Source organism: Molothrus aeneus, chromosome 14 (genome assembly GCF_037042795.1).
Source record: "Molothrus aeneus isolate 106 chromosome 14, BPBGC_Maene_1.0, whole genome shotgun sequence".
Taxonomy (NCBI): Eukaryota; Metazoa; Chordata; class Aves; order Passeriformes; family Icteridae; genus Molothrus; species Molothrus aeneus.
The window spans coordinates 12,777,252-12,800,686 of record NC_089659.1 but is presented as its reverse complement, the minus strand read 5'-3'; the positions used below and the strand labels follow the sequence as shown (position 1 = coordinate 12,800,686).

The 23,435-nt window shown below is 45.8% G+C and overlaps 1 protein-coding gene across 1 annotated transcript in view; it reads left to right on the top strand.

Moving 5' to 3' along the window:
- The window catches only part of GPC3 (glypican 3), a 141,991-nt gene that overhangs the window by 45,418 nt on the left and 73,138 nt on the right, over nt 1-23,435 (top strand). Inside the window, exon 3 of the mRNA XM_066559389.1 lies at nt 20,101-20,795. Within this exon, the coding sequence (XP_066415486.1) occupies nt 20,101-20,795 (695 nt within the window). The remainder of the gene's footprint in view (nt 1-20,100; nt 20,796-23,435) is intronic.

The following is a 23,435-nucleotide window of genomic DNA, read 5'->3' as shown; positions in this document are numbered from 1 at the left end:
TGGCCCTTGCTCTGTGTCTCCACTGCTGTGTTTGTGGGATGTGTTTTATCATTTTCCAGGGAAAGCTTTTATTTGAGGTTGAATTTTTTTTTTTTCTCTGATGGGGGAGAGATTACCACCCTTGCTCCTCTCCTTACTGCCCTGAAGACCAGAAATAGTCAGGAACTTAATGTTCAAATGGCTTTAAAAACCAGTATCTCTAAATGTCAAGTTAATGTGCTCTGGGAACAATGTGACTCAAGGACCCTGTCTGAGCATCAAATTGCATCTGCTGCCACAAGGACTTGTGGGATTCTCTGAGGCAAACACAGTGGGGAGATTGAGAGTTTATTTCAGCTTTTTTCAGTTCTTTCTTCTAAAAGTAAAGTTTTATTTTTCTCATGCCTGTCCTCGCCACAAATGCAGCCTGAACCTGTCTGAGATGGCAGATTAAAAATGAAACCCTCATGAATGAGAAATGCAGCCTGCATTTTTTATGATGGCAGAAAAAGTAAACCCATTTTAAAATGTGCATATTTTTAAGAAAGTAAATGACTAAGTAGGTGAGATGTAGGTATCAATAAATATTTATTCCAAAGAAGTAATCTCTCAACAGAATTGGAAATTGTCTCATCCTTTTAGGCAATTAAAGATCAATGTTTGTTTTTCAGAGTGGAAGTAACATTTTTTTGGTTGCTTTTGGAGCATGGCCACTGTTGAGTGAAAAGTTTCACAGCTACATGACATTTTTTTCAGAATAATTGCACTAAAAGGACAGGCTGATTTATAGGATGGATTGAAATGATCTTGAAATGCAGGGGAGGAAAAAACTCCCGGAGAGAGTGAAAACTCCCAAATGTGAAATTGTTCTCTGAAAAAGAAGTTGGAAATGGGGCTCTGTAGTCTCCAGGTGGGCAGATGGTGAGTGCTGAGGCTGGGTCACATCTACTCAAGGTGTGAAATGGCCGTGGAGTTTTATAAAATTGAGACAAATAATATATTCAAATGAGCCTTATTTTGTAGACCAGATAAACCAATTAAAGCTCTGGAAAAGATGTGAATACATATTCATGATCTCAAATACAGTTGGTCACTACATGAGTGGCTTAGGTACACCTGCTGCAAGAGCTTAGGGACCTGATCCTGGGATTTTGGGAAGAATGTTGGTGCCTCCTGAGCCTGTTTCCTGTTTGTCTTTGGAAGCCTTGGTGGTGCAGACAGTGGCATTGAGACAGCACAAGGAGCAGAGCAGTGATCACCGTGCTGAGCTGTGAAATGCTGGCTCTGACCTGCTGTGCTTGGGGGGGTTTGGTGTGGTGGGAACACCAGGTCCTTTGTCCTGAGGGGACTCTGCTGCATGAGTGGCCCCTGTCCCCTTGGGCATCCTGGCCATGTCACCCGGGTGCCCCAGGGCTGGTCACCTCTGTGGCCAGCAGCTGGTCCTGCCTTCCTGCAGTGGTCAGCTGTGCTGTTCGCATGCCCCCTGAGCAGAGAGAGATTCAGCTCTCTCAGGATTCTCCTGAGAAAGGCTGTGAGAGAAGCAGAGAAAAGAATGATTTAAACAATTCTTATCTCATTTGCTGCTCCTGTGTTTGTGCCCATGTGGAATGTGTTCTGGAGATTGTTTACCCGAGGTGATTGCTTGATTGGATTCTGGTGATGGTTTGGGTTCTTTGACCAATTGGCTCTACGTGTTTGTGTGTCAGGACTCTTGGGCAGAGTTATGGGTTTTTCTAGTTAGTTAGTGATAGTTCTCGCTAGTGTAATATAGTTATAGTATAATAAAGTAATTAATTAGCCCTCTGATATCATGGAGTTCTGGGCATCATTCTTCCTGCCCATCAGGCATCGTAGCCTGATAGTCAGCCCTGTGTGTGAGGTCACTGTGACCAAAAAATGCAGCACTTGGGTGAGGGTGGTTTCATTTTGTGGAGATAATCAGAGGGAAGAGTTTGATTTCCTCCCACTTACCTTTTACATTTGTGTCACCTCTCAAACTGTGTGCCTGTGCCTTGGCTCAATGGCTTTTTACACTGACTGCTCTAAATGCATTTTAAAGAGCTGAGGAATGCACACACAGCAAGGTCATATAAATTAATAATTATCTAAGTGCTTCTGCCCTTTTCTGCCTCCAGAAAGGAGGTGAGGAGGGGAAGAAACTTTTAACTGCCTTTTTTTTTTTTTTTTTTAAAAATCTCCCAAACTAGTTTCCAGGGCTGATCCTGGGCTCTGCTGTTCCAGCCACAGCCTTGGGCCCATTTGACTTCATCATTTCACTGTCACATTGCCTGTGTTTGAGCCAGCACATGAATTTTCATTTCCAAACGTGTTTGGGTTTGTAATTCATACAGTGCAAATAGATTAATCATAAGCCATGCAGAACTTGTAATTATTAAAACTTGGAGTACAGAAGAGGTATAAATCATGACAGTGCTGCTTTCCAGCTGCCAATTAAAAATGGGAATTTAAGCTGCCTGAGCGTGGAGGGTTTAGATTGGGAAAGTTCTGTGTCTTGAAGAAGAGTTAATGAAGAAAGTGCTTGCTCATAACTTCTCATCAAGTAACAACTGGATTTATGAAATACTGGCACTAGTAGAATAATTAGGAGCTTTCTATTATTGATGAGTGGGACTCTTAAAGAGGAATGCATTATCTCAAAGAGTGCCAACCCTGAAGCCTGTGCTGGTGCTCCAGCAGCAGCTGGAAGCGTGCCTGGACCACATGGAGCCTGCCTGGGCTGTGCTGGGTGCTGGCAAGAGGAGCACATCCTCAGCTGGGGTCCTGCTGCTGCCAGGCTGTGACCCAGTCGGGGTGGTGGGATCGGGCTGGCTGGGACAAAGTGTGGGATGGGATCTAATCCTGCACTCCCTCCTCCTCAGGAGTGATGCCAGGGGCAGGGCAGCTCTTGCTGAGGGGTGGGAAGGTGGCACTGTGGACCATCACTGGGATACCCAGAGGAGAGAGGCCAGGAGGATACACCAGTGCCATTTTCTGCCCTTTTTTGCCCCATTCTTTGGTGATGTGTTAGTGGCACCCAGCACACCAGGGCCCCCATGGCAGCACCCTGGTGCTCTGGGCACTGCCAGAGCTGTGCCTGTGGAGCAGATATCAGGAACCACAACTGCTCCTGACTCTCAGTACCAGAGCAGAGCCCCTTTCCTTGCAGAGCCAGAGCTGGTCTCATTCTCCAGGGAAGCCTCAGCCTTCAGGCTCCACGATGGAGCTGGGCAGCCCAAGGTTCTCCATCATGGTTCCCGGGGACTGTGGGGACTTCAGGCAGCCTTGTAAGGCTGTTGTAATTTTAAAACGTTTTGATAATGTTCCCCTCAGCTTTAATGTTACACATCCCTGCCGATGTTCCTCAGTAATTGAAAGGGATATCGGGCAAATTTGATCTGTCTGCCTTTGACTTATGCTGTCCTTATCTTGGCCTTCGTGTCATTAAGAAAAAAATTGGTATTGATCTGAGACTATACCACTACATTGTGCTGCAATTTTTCTTCCTTGCTAGTAGAATATAAATCGATAAAAGGCAGCTGCTTGCAACGTGGGGCAGATATGATGCTGTCATTTATATATTGTAAATCCAATGATAGCTGATCAAATCAGTGCGTCTGCTGTTCCAAACCTGACATGATTGAATTGTCAATAAAAAGGATTTTACAGTAAAGGAAGTTCTGCTGGCGATGTAAATGCCTGGAAGCCTCACTAAGTTTGATACAAGATGAAGCAATAAGCTAAGCTATCATTATATAATTCCAACAGCCAAAATATTTGGATACTTGTGTTCTCACATGATAGTGGAGCTGGGAGGAAACCTTTTATTGAAACTTGTTTGAAGAAGAATTATTCTGAGACTGAGGAATATGGATGGCTCCTTCTGAAATGAAGGTATGTTGGTGAGGACTAAGAGAAATAGTGTGGGACTTGTTTGAACTGGAGATGTGCAGGTTCAGGTCTTAGCAGGAAGGTTATCAGTGTTTCTGTTTGCTTGGAAACAAATCTTGCAGGAAGGAATGTGATTGATTGGATGGTAAGAAGAGACTGGCTCTGCTCCTGTGTGGAGTCTTTGTGAACATGAAGCCAGAATATGGTTCATGGTTTTTCCCTGGACTGCAGAGGAGACTGTTTTATGATAATCTGTTCAGGAGCCTTTTCTTGGGAGTTAGGCTGGAAGATGCTGCAGCCAGTGCAAGGTGGTGCCAAGCCATTTGAGAGCTGATGGAGTTGCTGCTGTAACTGCCCTGAGTTGATTCAATTTCTGCTACCCAAAGACCTCCCTGTACCCTGTCTCAGCCCAGCTGGAGAAGAAGTTCCAGCAGGGACAGAGGCTGCAATCTGCTCCCCTGCATCCCCAGTGGAGCGTGCTGGAGTGGAGATGGAGGGGAAGAGGACTCAGAGAAACACATGGAAACATGCAGTAAAATCCAAGTAAAAATGTGCCTTGCCACGCTCCAGAAAGACCTTGCACATGAAACTCTTGGACACAGCCTCATGTAGTGTTTTTTTTGTGGCACCATTTGGTGAGATGTAGTGAGGTCGGATGAGGCTGTGAGATGATCCTGTAAAGTCTTGGCTGGATCCTGAGGGTATCCATGTAGATGGTCACCCATGGGAAGGGATCTGCATCCAGCAATATGCTATTTTAAACTTGTTCATTCTCTTTGGATGCACTTTCCAAAGTTAAATGGCCAGTAGTAATGTGAGCTTTCATTTCTACAGATGAGCTTGGACCAGCTGCTGCCTTGTGCCAGGGGTTTCCTGTGGTAGAGATGAGAGCTCAGTGTCCCTGCAGTGCTGGCTGCCCTCTGCAGCTCCTTGAGACTTTCCCCACAATCTGCTGCAGGAAACCCCATTCTCTGCCCTGCATTTCTGCTCCACTTTTTCCCTGCTTGGTAGTTACTCCTGGACCTTGCTGATGCCGGTAGCTTTTAAAGGATGTGCTAATTCAATTGCTTGTGATGGACTGTGTTCTTAATCTCTTTATTGTGTTTCACCAATTTAGCTAAATCCTAAATCCATTAGGTACTCTCAGATTGCTTTACAAGTGTCCAGAGGAGGTGTTTGCAATAAATCCAGCCTAATTCTCTCTGCAGACAGGGTTTAAAGACTTCAAACCTGGGCTGGAAGCAGAGTTTAAGACTTTCAGGCCTGGGCTGAAAGGATTGATGCAGGAGTGGTCTTGCATAGGAGCACAAAGGACAAGAAGCAATTCAGCTTCTGCTTCTTTACTTTTCTTTGGGGACTCCCAGTCCCCTTTCACAAAAAAACAGTGAGGAAACAAAATGTTCTGTTTGTTAAGTGAGGGTAGCAAAGCTCAGAGACAAACCCTCAACATTTCCTGTTAAATGCTTTTTCTTCTTTTTTCCTCTCCTGTGTGAGGGTCGATGTACTGGCATTGCTAAACACAAACCTGCCACTTGCAAACTCTTTTTTTTTCCCCCTGTTCAGTTTGTGTTGCTTTCATGCTGCTTAAGCCAGCACAAATGCTTTGTTGTAGGACAGGAACTGTAGCTAATAATTCGTTCAGGAGCAAAGGAAATCAGCTTTTTCTCCCTACTTTTCCTTTCCCAGCTCTGGAGGCAAACCCTGGAATGTGGCTGGCTCTGGGGGTGCCATCACACCCCAGTGCTGGGGAGGGTGGGAGCCCCAGCCCCTGCAGGGGCCTGGCTCTGGTGCCACTCAGCCTGCGGGGAAAACACGCCTGAATTTCCAGGCCGGCATCTGGGAGGAATCATTTGTGGTTTGTGGCTGTTTGGAATGGCATCTTGTGCTTATATTCTGCTCATTAGGTCTGGGGATAAGTGGCATGTCAGCCTGGGAAATGGGGAAGGGTAAGATGTTTTAAAACTGGTTGGCTTTGTTAATATATAAAGGTAAAGGCTTGGACCCCAAGTCAGGATAGGGTTAGACTGATGCTCTGGAAAGAAAAGGAATAAAAATGCTCAGGAGTTTTATGGCACTGTACCTTAAGCCAGTCAGTCTTTGGGAGATTTGGGTATATTTTTGTTTTAGCAGGGAAGTAAAGATTAGGATGGAACATGAGCATCTTCATAGGAAAGATGAATTTGCAAAATGTTTTGCTGTCTCACTTGAGTGGAAGCCTGTGGTTTTCAGTTCCCATAACCTCGAGGCATTACCAAATCATGATTAAAGCCCTAAGTACAATGTGATCGGCATTAAAATTGGTAAGTTTGAAAAATGATACACTGTGAGGTTTTCCTTAATTTACTTTTCTTGTCTGCCAGCACTACAGGTCACAGTTTCAAGCTTTTCCCACAGCAGCAAGGGCTAGATTGTTTTGGTTTTTAATTGTAAACTGAGGTCTTTATTTAATCTGCTCTGTCCAAAGCTGGGGCTGGCAGAAAACAACAGATTGTGCAAGCTCTGAGAGCAATTCCAGTGGTTGGGAATAGATTCAGCCTTTGTCAAAAGTGAAACTTTGCTACAAATGTCACTTATTGAAGTGGGGAGTGTGCCAGTTGAAACCCACATGGTATTTATATCCCTTAAATGATAAGGTATGAAAATATTCACCTTGCAAAAGGCAGTTGTTCTCATTAAAGGTCGGTTTAATAGCTGTCTCTCTTTGGTCATTTTGGGGAAGAAAAATACACTATTGACTGTATACACAAATTGGATGATAATTTAGGTAGTGCTTGATGATGGCAAATCAGGAGCTCAGCAGAGACGTAGATGACACTTCCAACATTTTATATTGTTACCCTTTTTTTAAAGTTGTATCCTGTTTAATTCATGGTTAATGATGGTTAATTCATTCATGTGCAATTAAAAACGCCCAATGCAGACTTTATGGAGACTGCACATAAAACACAGAGGCTTAGTAGGGTATTAGAGATTCATCTGGGTGCCTGGAATACAGAGGATCTTTGCTTTGGCTTGTCTAAGTGGTCTTTGTTTAACTGATAGCTGCTAACTTTGTTTAACTGATAACACATGTTGTGCTGTTACTGGTGTTGACCTTTTCCCAGTTAAACAGGCTTAAAATGAAAGTGTTTATGGGGAGATTCTGCAGCCCTGGCGTCCATGGACTCTTTGTCTGGGCAGAGGGGGGTTGGTGTCTGGGGCAGTTCAGCAGAGAGCTGCACGTTTGCACATTTTAAAGGTTTTTAACACACTCCCTGCACAGCCACCCTGGGCAGGAACTGCTTTTTCCATTGCCAGTTTGAGCTTTGCCACTGTGGTTTCATTACGCTCTGGGTTTCTTGAGCACGTAAAACGCTGTCAAATTGGTAACAGGAGGAGGAGGAGGGAGGTTTGCAGTTCAGCCCGGGCTCAGCAGTAGCAGGGAAATCAAAGGAGTGTTTCCTGCCCCACTCTGGAGCCTTTAGAAAGGCTGGTCTTTGTCTGCTCTGAGCTGCTGCTCCTGAACGTCAGGAAGAGCTTTTCCAAAATCTATCACAGTGAATGGACTGAATTTCAAGAGAACTGTCAGCAGTGGAGCGAGTCTGTCCCATCTGATCGCTGGCAGCTTCTCACTGAGCCATGGACTGAGCCTCCATGAGCCTGCTGAGAGCCTGTCTCAGCTCTGTTCACCTGCTCTCAGCTGCCTTGAAGTCCCAGGGAATCTGTGAAGTGTTTGTGGTGGAAAAGCACATGGGGAGGGTATCCACGGTGTTGCAACGTGACTGTGCTTAAGGTTTTACCAGGAATGTTTTTGGGGATGCAGGGATGCTGTAGTGAATTGTTCCCTTCTGCTGCCTCCAGCTCCTTCCCAGCCTCCAAAGGTCCCTCTGTTGAGGGCTCAGGGTATTCCTGGATGGAAGGTCAGGGTATTCCTGGCTGCCCATCAGCTGTGGCCAAACTGCCCTGGTGCTTTGCTCTTGTTGTCCTGGCTCAGGATAAGGCTGTTCTAAGGGACCTTCCAGGGTCTTTGGTGAAAAGCTGAAAACCTTGGAGAAGAGCAAGAATGTTTATAGAGTGCTGTTTAGTTCAAATAGGAAAATGGATTTTGATATAAATGCAGGATACTGTCTGCAAAGAGAATGTTCACCTCTCTTTGCCCATGTTGAGAACTACATTTTTTTCCTGATGCCAGACACAAGCATACAGGATTCCCCTTCTCTCTTCCCAAGGATCTTTTCCATTCCATGGTGCTGCATGGTGCTGGAGCTCAGCTTGTCTTGGGCAAGGGAGGTTTGCACTCAGATCACAGAATCATTAAGGTCTGAAAAGACTTGAGGATCATTGAGCTCAGCTATGAACCCAACACCTCTGTATCCATCACTAAACCATGTCCCCAGGTGAAATGTCCATGCATCTTTTGAACACTTCAGGGATGATGGCTCCACCACTTCCCACAAGCAGCAAATGATCAATTCAGAGAGTGGAAAATGCGTTTGCTCTGCTTTTTCATTTCTAGAGGCTGTTAAAACTCCCACTATTTTGTTATCAAAAAGGATCCATCTCTGATGTGCTTGAGCCGGTCAGTTAAGTGCAAACATCACAGGAAATGAAATTTTTGGTTCTTAACAAGAAGTGAAAGAAAATGGTTTTTCAAAGGGAAGTGTTCTTCTGGCAGGAGCAGTGGTAGGCTTGGGGTAGGGGTAGGTGGTTGTCTTTGGATCAGAATTCTCTGTATTTGAACCTGAGCTCTTTTCCCCCTTGGTTTTTCTCCATGGATATTAAAAAAACCCCAGGTGTTGATTCCCAAAGCTACTCAGTAATTATACCTAAATTGTTATAACCTCTCAAATAGGTCAGTGCTTCCACTGGAAGAGAAGGTTACGGATGGGAGGGGAAGCAATGTGGAGGTTTAGAAAAAGGAATAAGCCTTTTCTTATTCAGTGGAGGATATCTGTAGAGGGAAGTGTGCAAGCAGTTACTCAAAGGCTCACTAACACATTGAACACCTGCAGAGGGGCCATTTTGGACAGGCCATGCTGCAGTATGTCTTTGAAATGACCCTCATGGGCTCTGCCCTCCCTGTCCAGCAATAAACTAATTTTCAGGACTAATGGTAAAATTCTGCAAGGCATGAATTCCCAACTTAAATAGATTTACAGTGAGTTCATAGATCTTCCAGCATCTCTCTTGCAACCTATTTGTGGTGGCATCGTTTTAACACACACGGTAATTGAAAAAACTGTCAGGATTCACAGTCTTTTCTGACCTGTGTTTATCATACCCAGGAAAGACTCCATAATAGACATAACATTTGGGGTATGGACATAGACCTTGTGTGGAAGTGTTCACACAGGAGGTCTCTCTGTGTGGTAACTTCTCCTTGGGAAAAAGGGGATTTTGGAATAATGAGCAGCTAATACTTAACAAATGCCACCATCATGTGCCAAGAGCTGCAGAACAGACAAGTCAGAACAGTGTAATGATGAAGATGAACCTTCAGCTATGGAGGCAATATATTCTATGTTGGTTTCCACGTGCAGCCTTTGAAACACCTGATCTTTGGGAGGACTGTGATGAAAGTATCCTTTGGAGAAGCTGTTTATTCTTTTCCCAGGCATATTTGTCCTTGCTCCTTTTGTTATAATTATTTATAAATCAAAAGTTGTATTGATCTGGAGATTATGTGTTAAACCATGTCTGAGCAGTGGTTGCTCTATTACTGAGAAAAGCAGCTGCCATAAAACTTTTGGTAAATTTATCGATCGATACTCTCCATGTTCCTCTGCAGAAAAAGAGCAAGCTGAATTTTAATTTACTGGGAATGCAGCTGAACACGTGGCCCCCGTGGGGCAAGGGATTTAAGCCTGTGAGGAACTTTCCAGAGATGAATAGTGCCATTACTTTGCAGGGGATTATTCATGTTCTTGAAGGAAAGCCTCTCTGGAGCAGGCAGTGGAGCCTCCGATCGATTCCTGGCAGCTGTGGTTGTGAGTCTTGCTCTTGAGAGCCAAATTATCATCTCGTGCTTCTGTTACAATGGTTGCCTTGCTCTCACAGGGGGGAATAAGGAGATGATAAAACATCTTCCTTGTAAAATGAGTGTTAATCAAACCAGGGCTTTGAGCCAGGACTAGCAGGATGCAGGAGCCACGTGGGATGCTGGGTATGGACCAGCCATGGGCTCAGCTGGTGCCACCAGGACGTGATGTCCCCTCCTTCTGCTTCCTCCCTGGGCTGGGACCTGCCCATGCACCAACTTAGGAAACAAAATCAAAACCAATCAAACAAAGAGAACCCACAAAAAAACCACCCCAAACCGACAACCCCCTGAGAAAACCAAGCAAACAAGCCCTGCTCAAACAAACAAAGACAACCCACAAAAAACCCAACCCCAAAAACCCATCAAACACACAAAACAGTTTTCATCCAAACAACCTCCCCCCAGCAAAACCACCAGGGATTTGGGGGGCTCCACTCAAGGTACCACAGAGGAAGGAAGACAAGAAGTGAGTCTGGTGTTTGGAAAGTGCTAAAGCTGGAAACTGGGGCAATCGTTAGGTCTTCCTTTTTTTTTTGGTTTTTTAAAGGATGGAAATGATGCCTGGGGTTTGTGTGCCTGGCATGCCCTGGGTCCTATTACAGGGGTGCTGCTGTGCCTGTGGTGTCCCGTGTCAGCCCCTGTGGTGTTTCAGACAGGAGGGAGGGGGTGGGTACCCTGCTCCCTCTCGAGCAAGATGCTGCTAAAATATTCTGCATTTCCTCAGTGGTCAGGTGCTGCCAGGGAGCATTGGAGTGGATGGTTGTGCCTGTGCTCCTGAGGTGATCCGCAGTCTTATGACCATGTTGGAAACCTCTGTCTTTCTCTGAGGTGTCTTGAGACAAAACCAGCTTGAAAATCACTGAATTGCTTTTCAGAACTTGGACATTGTTCTGTGTCTTGAAAACTCCTTAGGGGGAGGACTTAAACCAATGTTGGTTGCTGTAGGTTACTGAGTAAATGGGTTTCCCAAGATCTGCCAGCACAGGTAGGAAACTGATAACAGAAATAAAGGGGCTGGAGTGACTAAAGAATGGTCAACAGGTGCCCTGATAGAAGTGCAAGTCCTATGTGCGACTGTAGGGATCAAGAACTGATCTTCTGCCATTTGCTTTTCATCAGACTGTTGAGATAAGTTTAAAGAGAATTTGGCCAGGAGAGATTATTAAGGAAGGAATTTGCTGCTTAAATAAATAGTCTGCTCTCCATTGTTGGAGACTTAACAGGCTGATAAAAGCCCTCTGGAATGAAAGGGAGCCTGGAAAGCCAGTCTCAGATCTGCCTTGCTCTAAAGTTACTGAGACCAATGCACTTCCAAAGAATTTTTTTTACTTTTTGAGTACAAGCTCAGTTTGAGCTGGTGGCTTCCTTTATCTTCATTTATTCTGATGAATAAAGGAATTTGCTAGGTTTGCATTTTTTTTCAGAAGTTGCTTATAACTTTTAGTTTAAAATAAATAGAAGAACCATGCAAACTGTTGTCCTGGTCTTTAGAAATGCTTGGATTATAAATTTGGGTGGGAGTGCATGAAATCATATGCCCTCTGCTTGATATGTGTGGTTTGTCATTCATCTTTGAAGAGGTATGCTGCTTTTTTGATATCCTGATAACCCCATTAGGTGGATGTTGCAGCCTCCAATTAGTAAAATAAGGCTGTATGGGTGACCAAGTGATGGGGTGTTATTGGTCTTTTTGTGGTTGTTGTTGTTTTGTTTGGTTTGTTTTGTTGGGGTATTTTTGTTTTTGTTTGGTTTTGTGTGTTTTTATTTTGGTTTTGGGGGGAGGGAATGTGCTTTGTGTTTAAAAGCAAAACCAAAACAATCCTAGATGTGCTTTTGCAGTGGTAAAATGCTTGGGTCTGTGATATCTGCTCAGTTACCCAGGGCAGAGAGGTCTTTTCCCCAAGGTTTTTGTAGCTATTCCTGCTGCACTAGGCTGTGCTCCCTGGCTGAGCACCTGGCTTGAAATCAGTGTTGTAGATGGAGTCTGTTTGTCTCTGCAGCAAACTGGAGAGGTAAGAGAGACTAAGAGCAAAGAAATGAAGAATTTGGGATTAAAAAATTAGGGAAGGTGAACTTGAACCCTGAGCCTTATGTGGGTTTCAGCATCAGGATGGAGGCATGGGTAGCATGGAGAGAAGTTTGTCTTTCTCTCATCTGGCAGTTACAGCACAACCTTTACCTCCACCACAGAGACCTTTCAGCTGCAGAAGCCTCTTGCATCCTCCCCCTCAAATTTTCCAGCTTGTGCTCCCAGGGCTTGATTTGAGCTTGCTTCTCCTGCTTATTCCTCTTGCCCTTTGATTTTGATAAAGAATCATGTTCACCCACCACTTGCACCAGCTTCGACTGTTTGCATTTTTAACTTTGTCTGTATTAAATTTTCAGGAATCTGTTAAGCGTTCGCACATCTGTCATGGCATGAAGCGTTATCTTTCTTGATGCTGGGGAAAACAAATTACACAATGGATGTGCAACCAATATTTAATGAAAAACTCCAGCAAACATGATGCCCCAGAAAAGATTTTACTGCAGAGTCATTCTTGTGAGGTGTTTGCTGTGAGATTTTTTTGGGGTGTTTTTTTAGCTTTCACTCAGAATGTGGGTTCCCTGTGTCGACTTGGGTACTCCCAAGGGATCTCTCAAGGCATCCTGGTGCCCCCTCAATAAAATATTACTTGTCTGTTGTCCATTCCAGCACCCTGACCCTGCCTTTTGCTGTCTTGCCTTGTGGATGGCAGTGTGGGGTACAGAGCAGGGTCTGGTCCAGGTGAGGGCTGGCTGGACCTGGGGAGCTGTGGGCACCAGCATTTCTTGTTTCCTTGCTTCTGGGCTGGTAGCAGCTTGTGTTGGTGAGCTCTGCAGTTTGCATTAACAAAGTTTTTGTGTGCAGGATATAAATATTAAATGGGAGAAGCACAGTGTGACTAATTGTGTAACAGTTGGACTGTTACCTGGACTGGAACAGGAGCGTTTTCAGGGCAGTTTGAGAGGGTATAATGAGATGGATTGTGCAGTATTTTTATTAGTAACTTCAGAGAGTCTATTTCAAACTGCCAGGGCACTACGTAAGTTGAACAATTAAACATAAATGGCTTTGGAGCCTAGTGGTTTGATAGAAAGACATAATTAGGAGAAGATGCTTTTCTGATAAAAGCATAAGGATTTAGCATTGGCTGGTGAGCAACACTGGCTTGGAAGCTTTGGCTCCTGTGGTAGTGAAGGCAGTGGGCATGGAGCTGGAAAAAGCCCTGTCTCATTTAAAGATGGGACCTTTGCTCTCTTGGGCTGGTGGTGATGGAGCAAAGGTAGAAAGTGCAAACCTCAATGGCTTAAAATTAAGGCAGAATAACGGGATTGTTCTACTTTTTATTACTAATGCTTTGAAGCTAATCTCATAAGCTTGGGAGCTTGAGACCATAATTTTTATGGTGACAATATTGTAAAAGTAATCAAAAAAGCTGTGTTGTAGTTGGAAAAAAAAGCATTTCCTAAGCTTTATACCCAAATGTGCTCAGTGAAACAAACCCTGTAAGAGCAGCAGTGGCACCATCTGATGGGTTCTGTAATGCCATAGACAAAAGTAATTATACTGCTTAGAAGAGCTTTTGTCTCCAGATAATGTTGTTAAAAACTTGCAGTGTAGTGTAAATCATAACAGAACAAATCTGGAGGCTGCTCTTATTGCTGCCAGGGGAAATTCTCTTAGATTTTGTTTCCTTTCTGCTCAATATATTGCAAACCTTTTCCAAGTTGGTAAATAAATATTACCTGCTGTTTGAAAAATGACTTGGGGTTCATCTCACCAGTAGTGCCTGTGGCTGCCAGGCCATTATTGCAAACAGTTGTTTCTCTCTTGGTGAGCTCTGCTGTGTTTTGGGAACACAGGCTGTTGTGATGGGGCTGAAGTTGTCTGATTCATTGGAGATATTAAAGAAGCATTTCCTCTTTTTAGAGCTCACTCACATGAGGATTCCTCTGGCTTCTTTTGCCACTTCTGAGCAGTGTCACAGCAAGAGCCAAGTCAGAAAATACTTGGTTGAGCTTACAATCACCCAAACTTTTAGCATTTCCTAAGTGAACATTTGAATTCCAGTCCATGAAGGCTGGTAGTGGTTTTGAGGGGCTGAGCAGTTTTGGCTTTTAGAGGTAAGGGGTGTTTAGAGGTTTGGGAACCTTGGGCCTGCAGGAAATGCAGTGATTGCATTGGGAACAGATTAATGAACTGATTAATTTTCCAATGTCCTGCTTGGACACCAATGCTTTTGTCTCAGGGTGAAAATGATTCCTTGGGCTGAGGGATTCCAGTGCCAAGCTGGAAGTGTCCTGAGAAGCAAAGGGAGAAGTTTTGCCATCAGCAGGGAAGTGCCAGAGATCAGGTGGAGCCAAGGCAGGAGAAGCCTGCCCAGACCAGAGGCTCTCTGACCCCTGCAGTCATTGCTGTGCCTTGTGCAGAGTTTGGTGTCAGGCCCTGTGAGCAGGGACCCTGCAGAGGCAGGCCTGGGGAGCAAACCCAGGGTCATGAGGAGAGCCTTGAAGCCTAAAAGAGGGATGTCAGCAAATGCTCTGAGCTCCAGGAGCTGGGTCACTCGCTGTAGTTGCATCATAGATGAGGTTCATTGTGGGAGGAGGAGCACATTTGTACCTAAAAGGCATGTAAAGGGCATTTTGTGGAGCTGGTAAGATTTAAAAATGGTCCCATGTGCAGGACAGGGATTCACTGTGTGCCACATTTGCAGCCTGTAGTGCCCCAAGCAGCAGCATCCTGGGGAAGGTGCAGGGAATCACAAAATACATCCTCAAATTCAGCTGACTGCCAGTGATCCGTGTTGACCTCAAGGGAAGTTTCTGCTGCATGGAAATCAGTTTTCTGTTCATTTTACAGTTTGGAATAGTGCAGAGGGTTCACCACTCTGCCACAAACTCCTGGAGGAGATGGCCCTGGAGTTTTCCGAGGGCATAGGGTGACACCGTGACCTTGTCTAGAATTACCTGCCTGGTTTTCTTCCCTCAAAAAACCCTAAGCCTTGCTTTTACTGGCTCTTGGTAGTGGAATAACAAAGGTTGTAGCTCCTCTACTGTGAAGAGATATCTTGGTGGTCAAGATATGTGTGGGGAGACAAGTTTCTAAGCAAACAGTCCTTTGCAGAAGTGCAAATGGGAGTTGTGAGCTCAGCTCCCCAGAGTAAGTGGGAGTAGCCATGGTGGGGGCTTCCCTGCTCAGAGAGAGTTCATGATTGCAGGATTTATGTGTCCAGATGTCAAGGAAGAGGAGAATCAGTGTTGTAGGTGCAGTTCTAATGCCTTGGTACTCATGTGCTATGGGGTGCATGGGTCACAGAGTCCTGCACCTTTGCTCCCTTCCCAGCTGCCCATGGACGGTGCAGCAGTTTTTGCTGTGCAGCCCCTTCACCTCTGCTGAGCCTTTGCCAAAGAGGACTTGATTGCTGTGCTGTGTGACACCCAGAGGAGGACAGCTGTCCCTGTTGGAAGCTTGTCTTTACAGCAAAACCAGAGCAGCACATTACTGGAGGGAGCAGCATGAGGCCTGTGGCATGTCCTGGCGCCCAGCTGCCACCGTGGACCCTGCTGTCCCTCCTCCCAGAGGTCACAGTGCCGTGTGGAGGTGGCTCTGCTGCTCTTTGGTGAGCTGGCATGGGAGCCAGAAGGAGGGCAGACCTGTTTCACCTTTCTGAACACCTTCAGCTGCTTGTGAAGCAGCACCTGCTGAGCTTGGAATTGGAGGTGCATTGCTGTAGCTGCCCCAGCTCTGCACTGCCATCAGGTTTTGCCTCTCCCCTCTCCAGTGGGATGGGAATGGCTTTCTGGGGTCACCTGTACTGACTCCTTGTGGCTCAGACAACTGCATCACATAATCTCTTAAATAAACCCATCAAGTGGCAGGCTGGGCTGGAGCTCCTGCAGCCTGGGGCAGCCAGCAGGTTAATCCAGAGCTCCTCCGGCCCCGCCACTGACCGCTTTGAAGTTTGCTGCAGCTTAAGAGCCAACGTGCTTTCTCAGGAAAGCTGGCATTTTTACTAAGCAGCAGACTCTTATTATCTGGGCTGAGAACACAGTGATTTCCTTCTCCTGCCAGTAATCCCCACTCAGGGCACTGTTATGCTCTTTTACAATTTATTTTCTCTAATTGCCGGTTTGCAGCGGCCACACAGCTCTCCCTGGGCTGTGTTCTGGGGAATTTTTGCACTTTGAAAGGAGCTTAGCCCTTCCCTTCTGGCTGCTGGAATCAGGCAGCAATTCCTCTCCAGGTACTTCAGCAAGAGTCCAGCCTGAAAAAATAAGTAATAGCCTGTGCTTTTCAACTAGTGACTGATATCTGTGGTCTAGAGTAGGTTCAGCTGTTTCAGTCATCCTTTGGGAGTCCTGATAAACTGCCCTTGACCGAGGCAGTCAAGATGTGCAGCACCAGGGCACCAGAGCTGGGCTGGTGATGATGCTCTGGCTCCCATCCTGCAAGTGCTCCCTTGGTTTCTCTTTCCTGGACAGGTGTCTAAGCCACAAGCAGACAGTTTCTCCAAGAGAAATACTGTGGGAAACTGTGCCAAAGTCTTTGCTAAAGTTCAGGTAGACAACATCCCCAGTCTTTCTTTGATCCACCAAGCTGCTCACCTTATCATAGGAGGAGATGAGATTGGTCAAGCAGGGCCATGACCCTGTGTGGACTGGGCCTGATGCCCTGGCTGTCTTGTACATGCCATGTGATGGCACTCCAGGTGATCCCACCCTCCCAGGTCCTGTCACATTTGCCAGCCCCAGTCACTTGGGACCTCCCTGGGTAACCAGGACTGCTGGTAAATGATGGACAGTGACCTTGTGAGTTCTTCTGCCTGCTCCCTCAGTACCCTTGGGTGGATCCCATCCAGCCCTGTTGGTGTGTATCTGAGTGGTGTAGCAGAGCCCTGACTATTTTCTCACAGATTATGGGGACTTTGTTCTACTCCCCATCCCTGTTTTCCAGCTCAGGGTGCTGGGTAGTTGGAGAAGAACTGGATTTACTAAAGACCGAGGCCAAGAAGGTGTTAAGTACATCTGCCTTTTCCTCATCCTTTGTCCCTGTGTTTCTCCCTGCATCCACTAAAGGATGGAAATTATCCTGAGCCTTTCTTTTGTTGCTAATGTGTTTAAAGGAACATGTCTTATACTCTGCTGTGTGTGCATCTGTGCGTGTACTCTACACAGGGATGGAGATTGTAAAATGTGAGCCCTGCTCAGGTGTGCAGTGCTTTTGCCTGCTGAAGTTGGGGGCAAATCTGATGCTTTGCTTTGTATTCACACTGCTTCAGCCAGACCTGCAAAACAGCTGCCTTAAATGGCAGCTTTTGAAAATACCCTTGGAAAAATAAAAATAGAAGAGAGAAAAGATTGAAACTCATTGCTGGAAGATAATTCAATAATGCCATGTTATGAGTGGGGCAGATTTTACCAGCAGCAAATCCAGGCTGTGGGTTTTTATGGGGGATCAGACGCCTGTGTCACGTCTATAATGCTCTGTCCCCCTGTGTCCCTGTGAGGTTCCCTTGTGGGAGCACAGGGGACTGACCCTCAAAGTTTCCTCCCCTTTGAAGTGCTCAGAGCCTGGCTGAGGGTCACTGCAGCTGCTGGTAGCTGGGGATTTAGAATTTCTGCAGCCAGCGCTTTCCGAGGAATATTTCAGAATAAGCAACTGCTGTGGGAGTTGGGTGGGAGAGATTTTGGATGTGTAAGACTTCTTTTTTACAAAGTTTTATTATTTCTTGCATCTATTAATAGGGCAGCAGGAGTCTCCATATGCCTTTATAGTCCCTGTTGTGCTTTCTAATGGATATATGCAAAAGCTCCCAGGCGCATAAAACAGACAGTCTCAGCCAGTTATTACGATAAAAATTATGTGCATGTCATGACCTTTAAAGCAGTGGGACTGTGTGTGCATGCTCTTCTGATGCACCACTGTTCTCCATTCCTTTCTGAAGCCCTTCTCGCCCTAGGAGGTTTGCATAGGAGCTTGGAATATTTTTCTAATCAGCGAAGAGTCTTTTGGCTCTGATGATAACTGGCAAAGCACAGAGGAGCGAGAAAATGGAAAAGTGGTGACTTTTTCTAAAGGGAACTAACAGAGAAGAGGGTAAAGGCGAATGGTGAGGCACAGCATGAAAATCCTGGCACCGTCTCCACTGCTGTCAAAAAAAACCCACTGGTCCAAAATGTTCTTTGTGCTTTTTGAGGCAAAAGCTATTTTGGTGTCCTTGAGAATAAAGAGGGGGGGAAAAAGTTTTGTAATCCATATGTCCCCTTTAAAATGACTTTTTTTTTTGTTTTAAAACTTTTAATAGTACAACCAGCATTTCATATAGTGCAATAGTGCAAGTGCTCTGCTTGCAGAGCCCAGTCTGTGTCACACCTGCTGCTATGTTGCGTGGAGAGCTTTGCCATCCTCTGTCTGGGGGTGAGCAGCAGGATGCTGCTGTCGTGGCAGGGAGAGAGGGGCCCTGTGTCCCTGCACCACTGCATCCCGAGCCTGTGCCTGTGCTGTGAGGAAGGAAGGATTGCTGTCCCCTGGGAACACAGATCTTGGCTTGCTGGGACAGTCCTGGTGTGAGTGTCTGGAGCTGTGGACAAAATGCTTCAGCACCATGCCTGGGAGCTGTGCAGGCACCACATGGGGTGGAGACACTGTTTGCAGAAGTGTATCAGTAATTTCTACTCTGATCACTGCTTACACCACAGCTTTCCGCATGCTGGGGTGGGGTGCAGCACCTTGTCCTTCCAGGCATCCCTGAATAGGGTGCACCCAGGAAGAAAAAGCTGGAAGTCCTGGAGATGTGATGGTCTTGAAAGCTCTTGAGTAAGCCAGAGGTTATGCAGGACAAGCAGCAAGGCCCAGCATTGCTTGTGGGAGTGCTGATACTGAACCCCTGTGGAGATGTGTCAGGCCATGCTCAGCTGCGTTCCGGCCTTAACAAATGGGGGAGATAACTCTTACGGCTTTAAAAATTAAACATTCCCTTTAATTATTGAACATGAATAATTTTCATGCAAATTGAGCCAGGATGTGTGTTTCCAGAATGACAGAGTTGAGAGCAGTTACATGGTGGGGTGTCAGTGACCTGTGACCTGAAAGGCTGTTCATTAATTTTAGCATTTTATGAATAGTACCCTGGAGGGTGGGACATGGGCTGGTAGAGCAAAGCTGGCCAAAGGAAAAGACTTTTCTTTGCACTGATGGCCTCTCCTTCTGATGCTTTAAGATGCAAACTGGTGTATGTGTGTTTGGTATGTTGTCCTTCTATAACGGGGCATGGATATTTGGGAAACCTCCTGATGAGGAGGGCTATAATTAAAGGAATAACTGTGCAGTGACTGTGGGGACTTCCCTGCTCGCCTTGTGGAGGAGATGTGGGCTGAAAGTCCTAAAGTTTTTTTGGAGGTAGAGATGGGAAAATGTGTTGTGGTCTTTCCTAGCAAAATGACAGTCTCTGTCTAAACCTTGAATTTTATGGGACAGCCTGATGTGTATGACAGTGTTCCTGGCTGGGCAGCCACAGGTGGACATGGCACCACTGGCTCTCAGCATCCTTTGGACAATGGAGCAGCTCCCATCCAGGGCAGATGAAACATTGGATCTGCAGCTGAAGTGAGCCTGGTGCATTTGGGAAAACTGCAGCACTGTGGGGGCTTTTCCAGTGGCTTTGAGGACACTTGGTGCAGGGTACCTGCTGGGGGTAGAGTCAGGATATTGTCTGTGATTAAACTCCTATAAATATTTTCCTTTTCATAATGGAATGTCAGCATTTACTGTTTCCTAATTTTAAGCACTGTACAGTTTGTCAAACATTTATCTCTGCCTTAAATTAAGTCTGGAGATAGAATTCCTGTTAATTTCAAATCAATATGAAAGGGGGGAGAGAAAGAAATTGCAGTCTAGCCCTTTTCTTGAATCAATATTTTCTTTAAAAGCTGAAATGTTAACTAGATCATAGGGGGTTTTTTTTGCCATCTTGAAATGTAGCTTCTGCTTAAAGAATTTATGCATTTCCCCTGGAAGTTGCTGATGCTGGTGTTTTGCAGCAGGCACGGCTGCCAGCAGGTGTTTGACCCAAGGCAGGCAGGATGGGGCCAGCCCTGGCAGCAGTGATGTGGTGGAACATTATCCTCCCTGTTTCTGGGCTCACCATCTCTTAGTAACATTTTGTTGTTGTTGTTATTGTTCTGTTTTGCAGAAGCCTTCGAAATTGTCGTGCGGCACGCAAGAAACTTCACCAACAGCATGTTCAGGACCTACTACCAGAGCATGGGGCCCAGGGCTCTTAAATTTGTTGGAGAACTTTTTACTGACATCTCGCTGTACATACTGGGCTCTGACATCAGTGTCAATGACATGATAAATGAATTTTTTGACAGTTTGTTCCCTTTGGTTTACTCTCACTTGATTAACCCCGGCTTCCCTGATCCCTCTGAGGAAATGACCGAGTGCCTGCGGGCGGCCAGGAGAGACCTCAAAGTCTTTGGGAACCACCCCAAAACGATGATGATGCAGGTGTCCAAGTCCCTGCAGGCCACACGAGTCTTTCTGCAGGCTCTGAACCTGGGCATCGAGGTGATAAACACCACTGACCACCTCAAGTTCAGCAAGGACTGCGGGCGGGCGCTGCTGAGGATGTGGTACTGCTCCCACTGCCAGGGGCTGCTCCTGGCCAAGCCCTGTGCCGGCTACTGTGGGGTGGTGATGCAGGGATGCCTGGCAGGTGTCCTGGAGATCCAGAACCTCTGGAAGGAGTACATCCAGGCTCTGGAGGGGCTGACCAGAGGCATGCATGGCATCTATGACATGGAGCACGTCCTGCTGAGCCTGTTCTCCGTGGTGCGCGACGCCGTCGTCCACGCGCAGAAGAACGAAGGGAGGCTCTCGACAGCTGTGAGTAGCTCTCTGCAGGTCCCCAGGCTCTCTTGTACACAAACTGTGTTGAAACCAAGCTGTTCCTTTCCTCCTGCCAGCAAACCCCAAATGGCTCCAATTACCAACCTCTTCTCATCCCTTTCTGATATTCCAGAAAACTTTTGGTAGCGTTTGAAGCTGGTGTTTGCAGGGCCTGGGTTTGCATTAAGGGCTTTGCCTCTTTTCAGGTTTGTCAGAGCAGAAGGGTCTGGACTTACCCTAGGGTGTGAGGTTGGGAGCTGAGATGTCCCAGCATCTTCAGTTTTCTCTGAGTGCTGTGCTTGCCCTGGGTAGCTCTGAAAGGCTGGTCCTGCTCTCTAGGTGTCCCCTGCCTCCTTTAACATCACAAAAATGTTCCTCCAAATAGATGCCAGGCAGAGGCATGTGCTGTAGCATCCCCTGATTTACCAAAGAAGAGCTGATTCTCCATCTTTTAGTAACTCATTCCAGTTTTGGGCTGCATTTAATGAGATTACTTCTTATTTTTACTTGACTCTTTAAAAACACATTTCAAGAACTTCTCAGCCTCCTGAGAAGCTGAGGCTGTCTTGCTCTGAAAATCCTGCTGCTCCATTTGAACACCAAGGACAAATGTACTGTGATGCTTGTTCTGCAGAGATTTTTCTTGAGACACAACTGAGCTGCTCTGTGTAGGTGGGAAAGAGTTAGAGATGGGGTAAAGGTGTAGTAGTGTTGTAATAGTTTGCTTAAAACCAAAGATGATTAAAATCTGACACTGTTTCCCTGTTATCTGCTTGTTCCTGCCATTCTTGACTCCTGTTTACAAAAGAGCTGTGTTTATGTAGGTCACTGTACTACTTGCACTGTAAGTAACTCTTATCTTTTTTGGGGGGTACCATGGAAAAGGATCAGCTTATGGGCTTTGAGCTGTGTGGCACTAAGCCAGCAGCACTCTGTGCTGGCTTTGCTCTGCCACCACACTTGTGCAGGCTGTGGAACATCGTGGTGGCACTCGGGTGGGTTCCCAGCCCAGGAAGTTTGGCTCACATGGAGCAAGCTTTCTCCACTGCTTGGAAGGGGTTTAGGGACCAAATTACACTGAGTTGGATTGCTCTTGGGTTGCAGGGACCAGGAGGAGGCTGTGGCTGGGCTGGGTGTTGGGCAGATGGCCCCAGACAGGACTTGTGGGCAGCATGTTAAACTCGAGGGCACAGTGCAGGACATTGGTTTTAACCTGCCTTTCTGCAGAAAATCACTGTTTTACAGCAGCCTGGAAGCACTGCTTGTGCAGGGAGGCTCCAGCTGACAGTCAGGAGCAGCAGCTCTGCTGCCACAGAGCCAGGGGAAGATCTCCCATCAGCCAGAACCATAAGTCAACCCTCTCTGGAACAGCAAAGGAGCAGAGATGTAACTGTAGGTTTACCTTGAGTTCAGGTGAGGTGGAGAATTAATGTTGCAGTTGATAATGAGAGAAAACCCAGCTCAGCTTTGAGCCCAGTTGGCATTTCCAGGGCAGTGAGAAACAAAACTTAATTCTATGTGTAGAGTGAGCCTCTCAAAAGATTTATTGACATATTCAGCTGTGAGCAAAAGCATCCAGCATGTTTTCCATCAGTGAGCCCCCATGTGTGCAGGTGCTAAGGCAGATCAGAAGCATTGTGCATGTGGGCTGTGTGCCAGGTTTTGTGGGCACAGACCTGGGCATTCTGTAGGGTCTGAAAGGATCAGTGTTTGTTCTTCCATGTCTTTCTTTTATTGGCACAACAACAAAAATGCACTTTTTCTTGGAGATGTCCATGTATGCAGTGAACAAACATGACTGTCCCTTATATGAATGAATATTGACTCCTTGATCTGGCTACAGACAATGAGTTTGTGGCAGGACAAATAGATGGAGCACCACTAAAATCAACACAAAGCAGTAGAGCTACAATCTGCCCTTCCTCTGCCAGACCAGATCATAAATTGACTTCCTTTACAATAAAAATTACTGGGCATTACAAAACCATTCAGTGCTTTTGTACTTGGTAAAGCTGTTGGAATTCATTAGTGCCATATGTAGCTAGGTACTTACTTAACCATAACTCCTCTTGATTATTTAATACTTCAGTGATTCATTTCTTTGCTCTAGAGACATTTTTGCATTACTGGAGTGAAGGAGGAAAAAAATCCAAGCCAAACAAGCCAGTTGCCTGGCAATTGTCACCAAAAAAGAATGGCCACTGGGTTTTTGAAGTTTGTTTTTAAATCACTGATGTTTCTCAGCTAAGGGTTTTATGTCAGACCTGAGCCCAGAGCAACTTTTTTTTTTTTACAAGTGAGGATATGAGCTGTTCAGTGGAGAAATAAGGCAATAATGGAAGCATACAGGATTGCACAGGGTCTAAGAGCTGAGCTGCATCAGGACCTGGGGTAATCTGGGGTAAATATCTTTGTAAGATATCACTTTGTAAATGATAGAATACAACGTTTTTTATTTAGCTGTGCTATGATGAAAGTTTCTCTGTTAAACTTATCAGCACATATTGAGTTTCAAAGAATATACCTGGAAGCAAACAGTTATATTTACTGTAATTCTGTAAATATGATTGTTTTTAGGCACTGTAGCCATACCAAAGTATGAAATGCCTCAGGGGTTTTCTTTCAAAATGTGGTTTT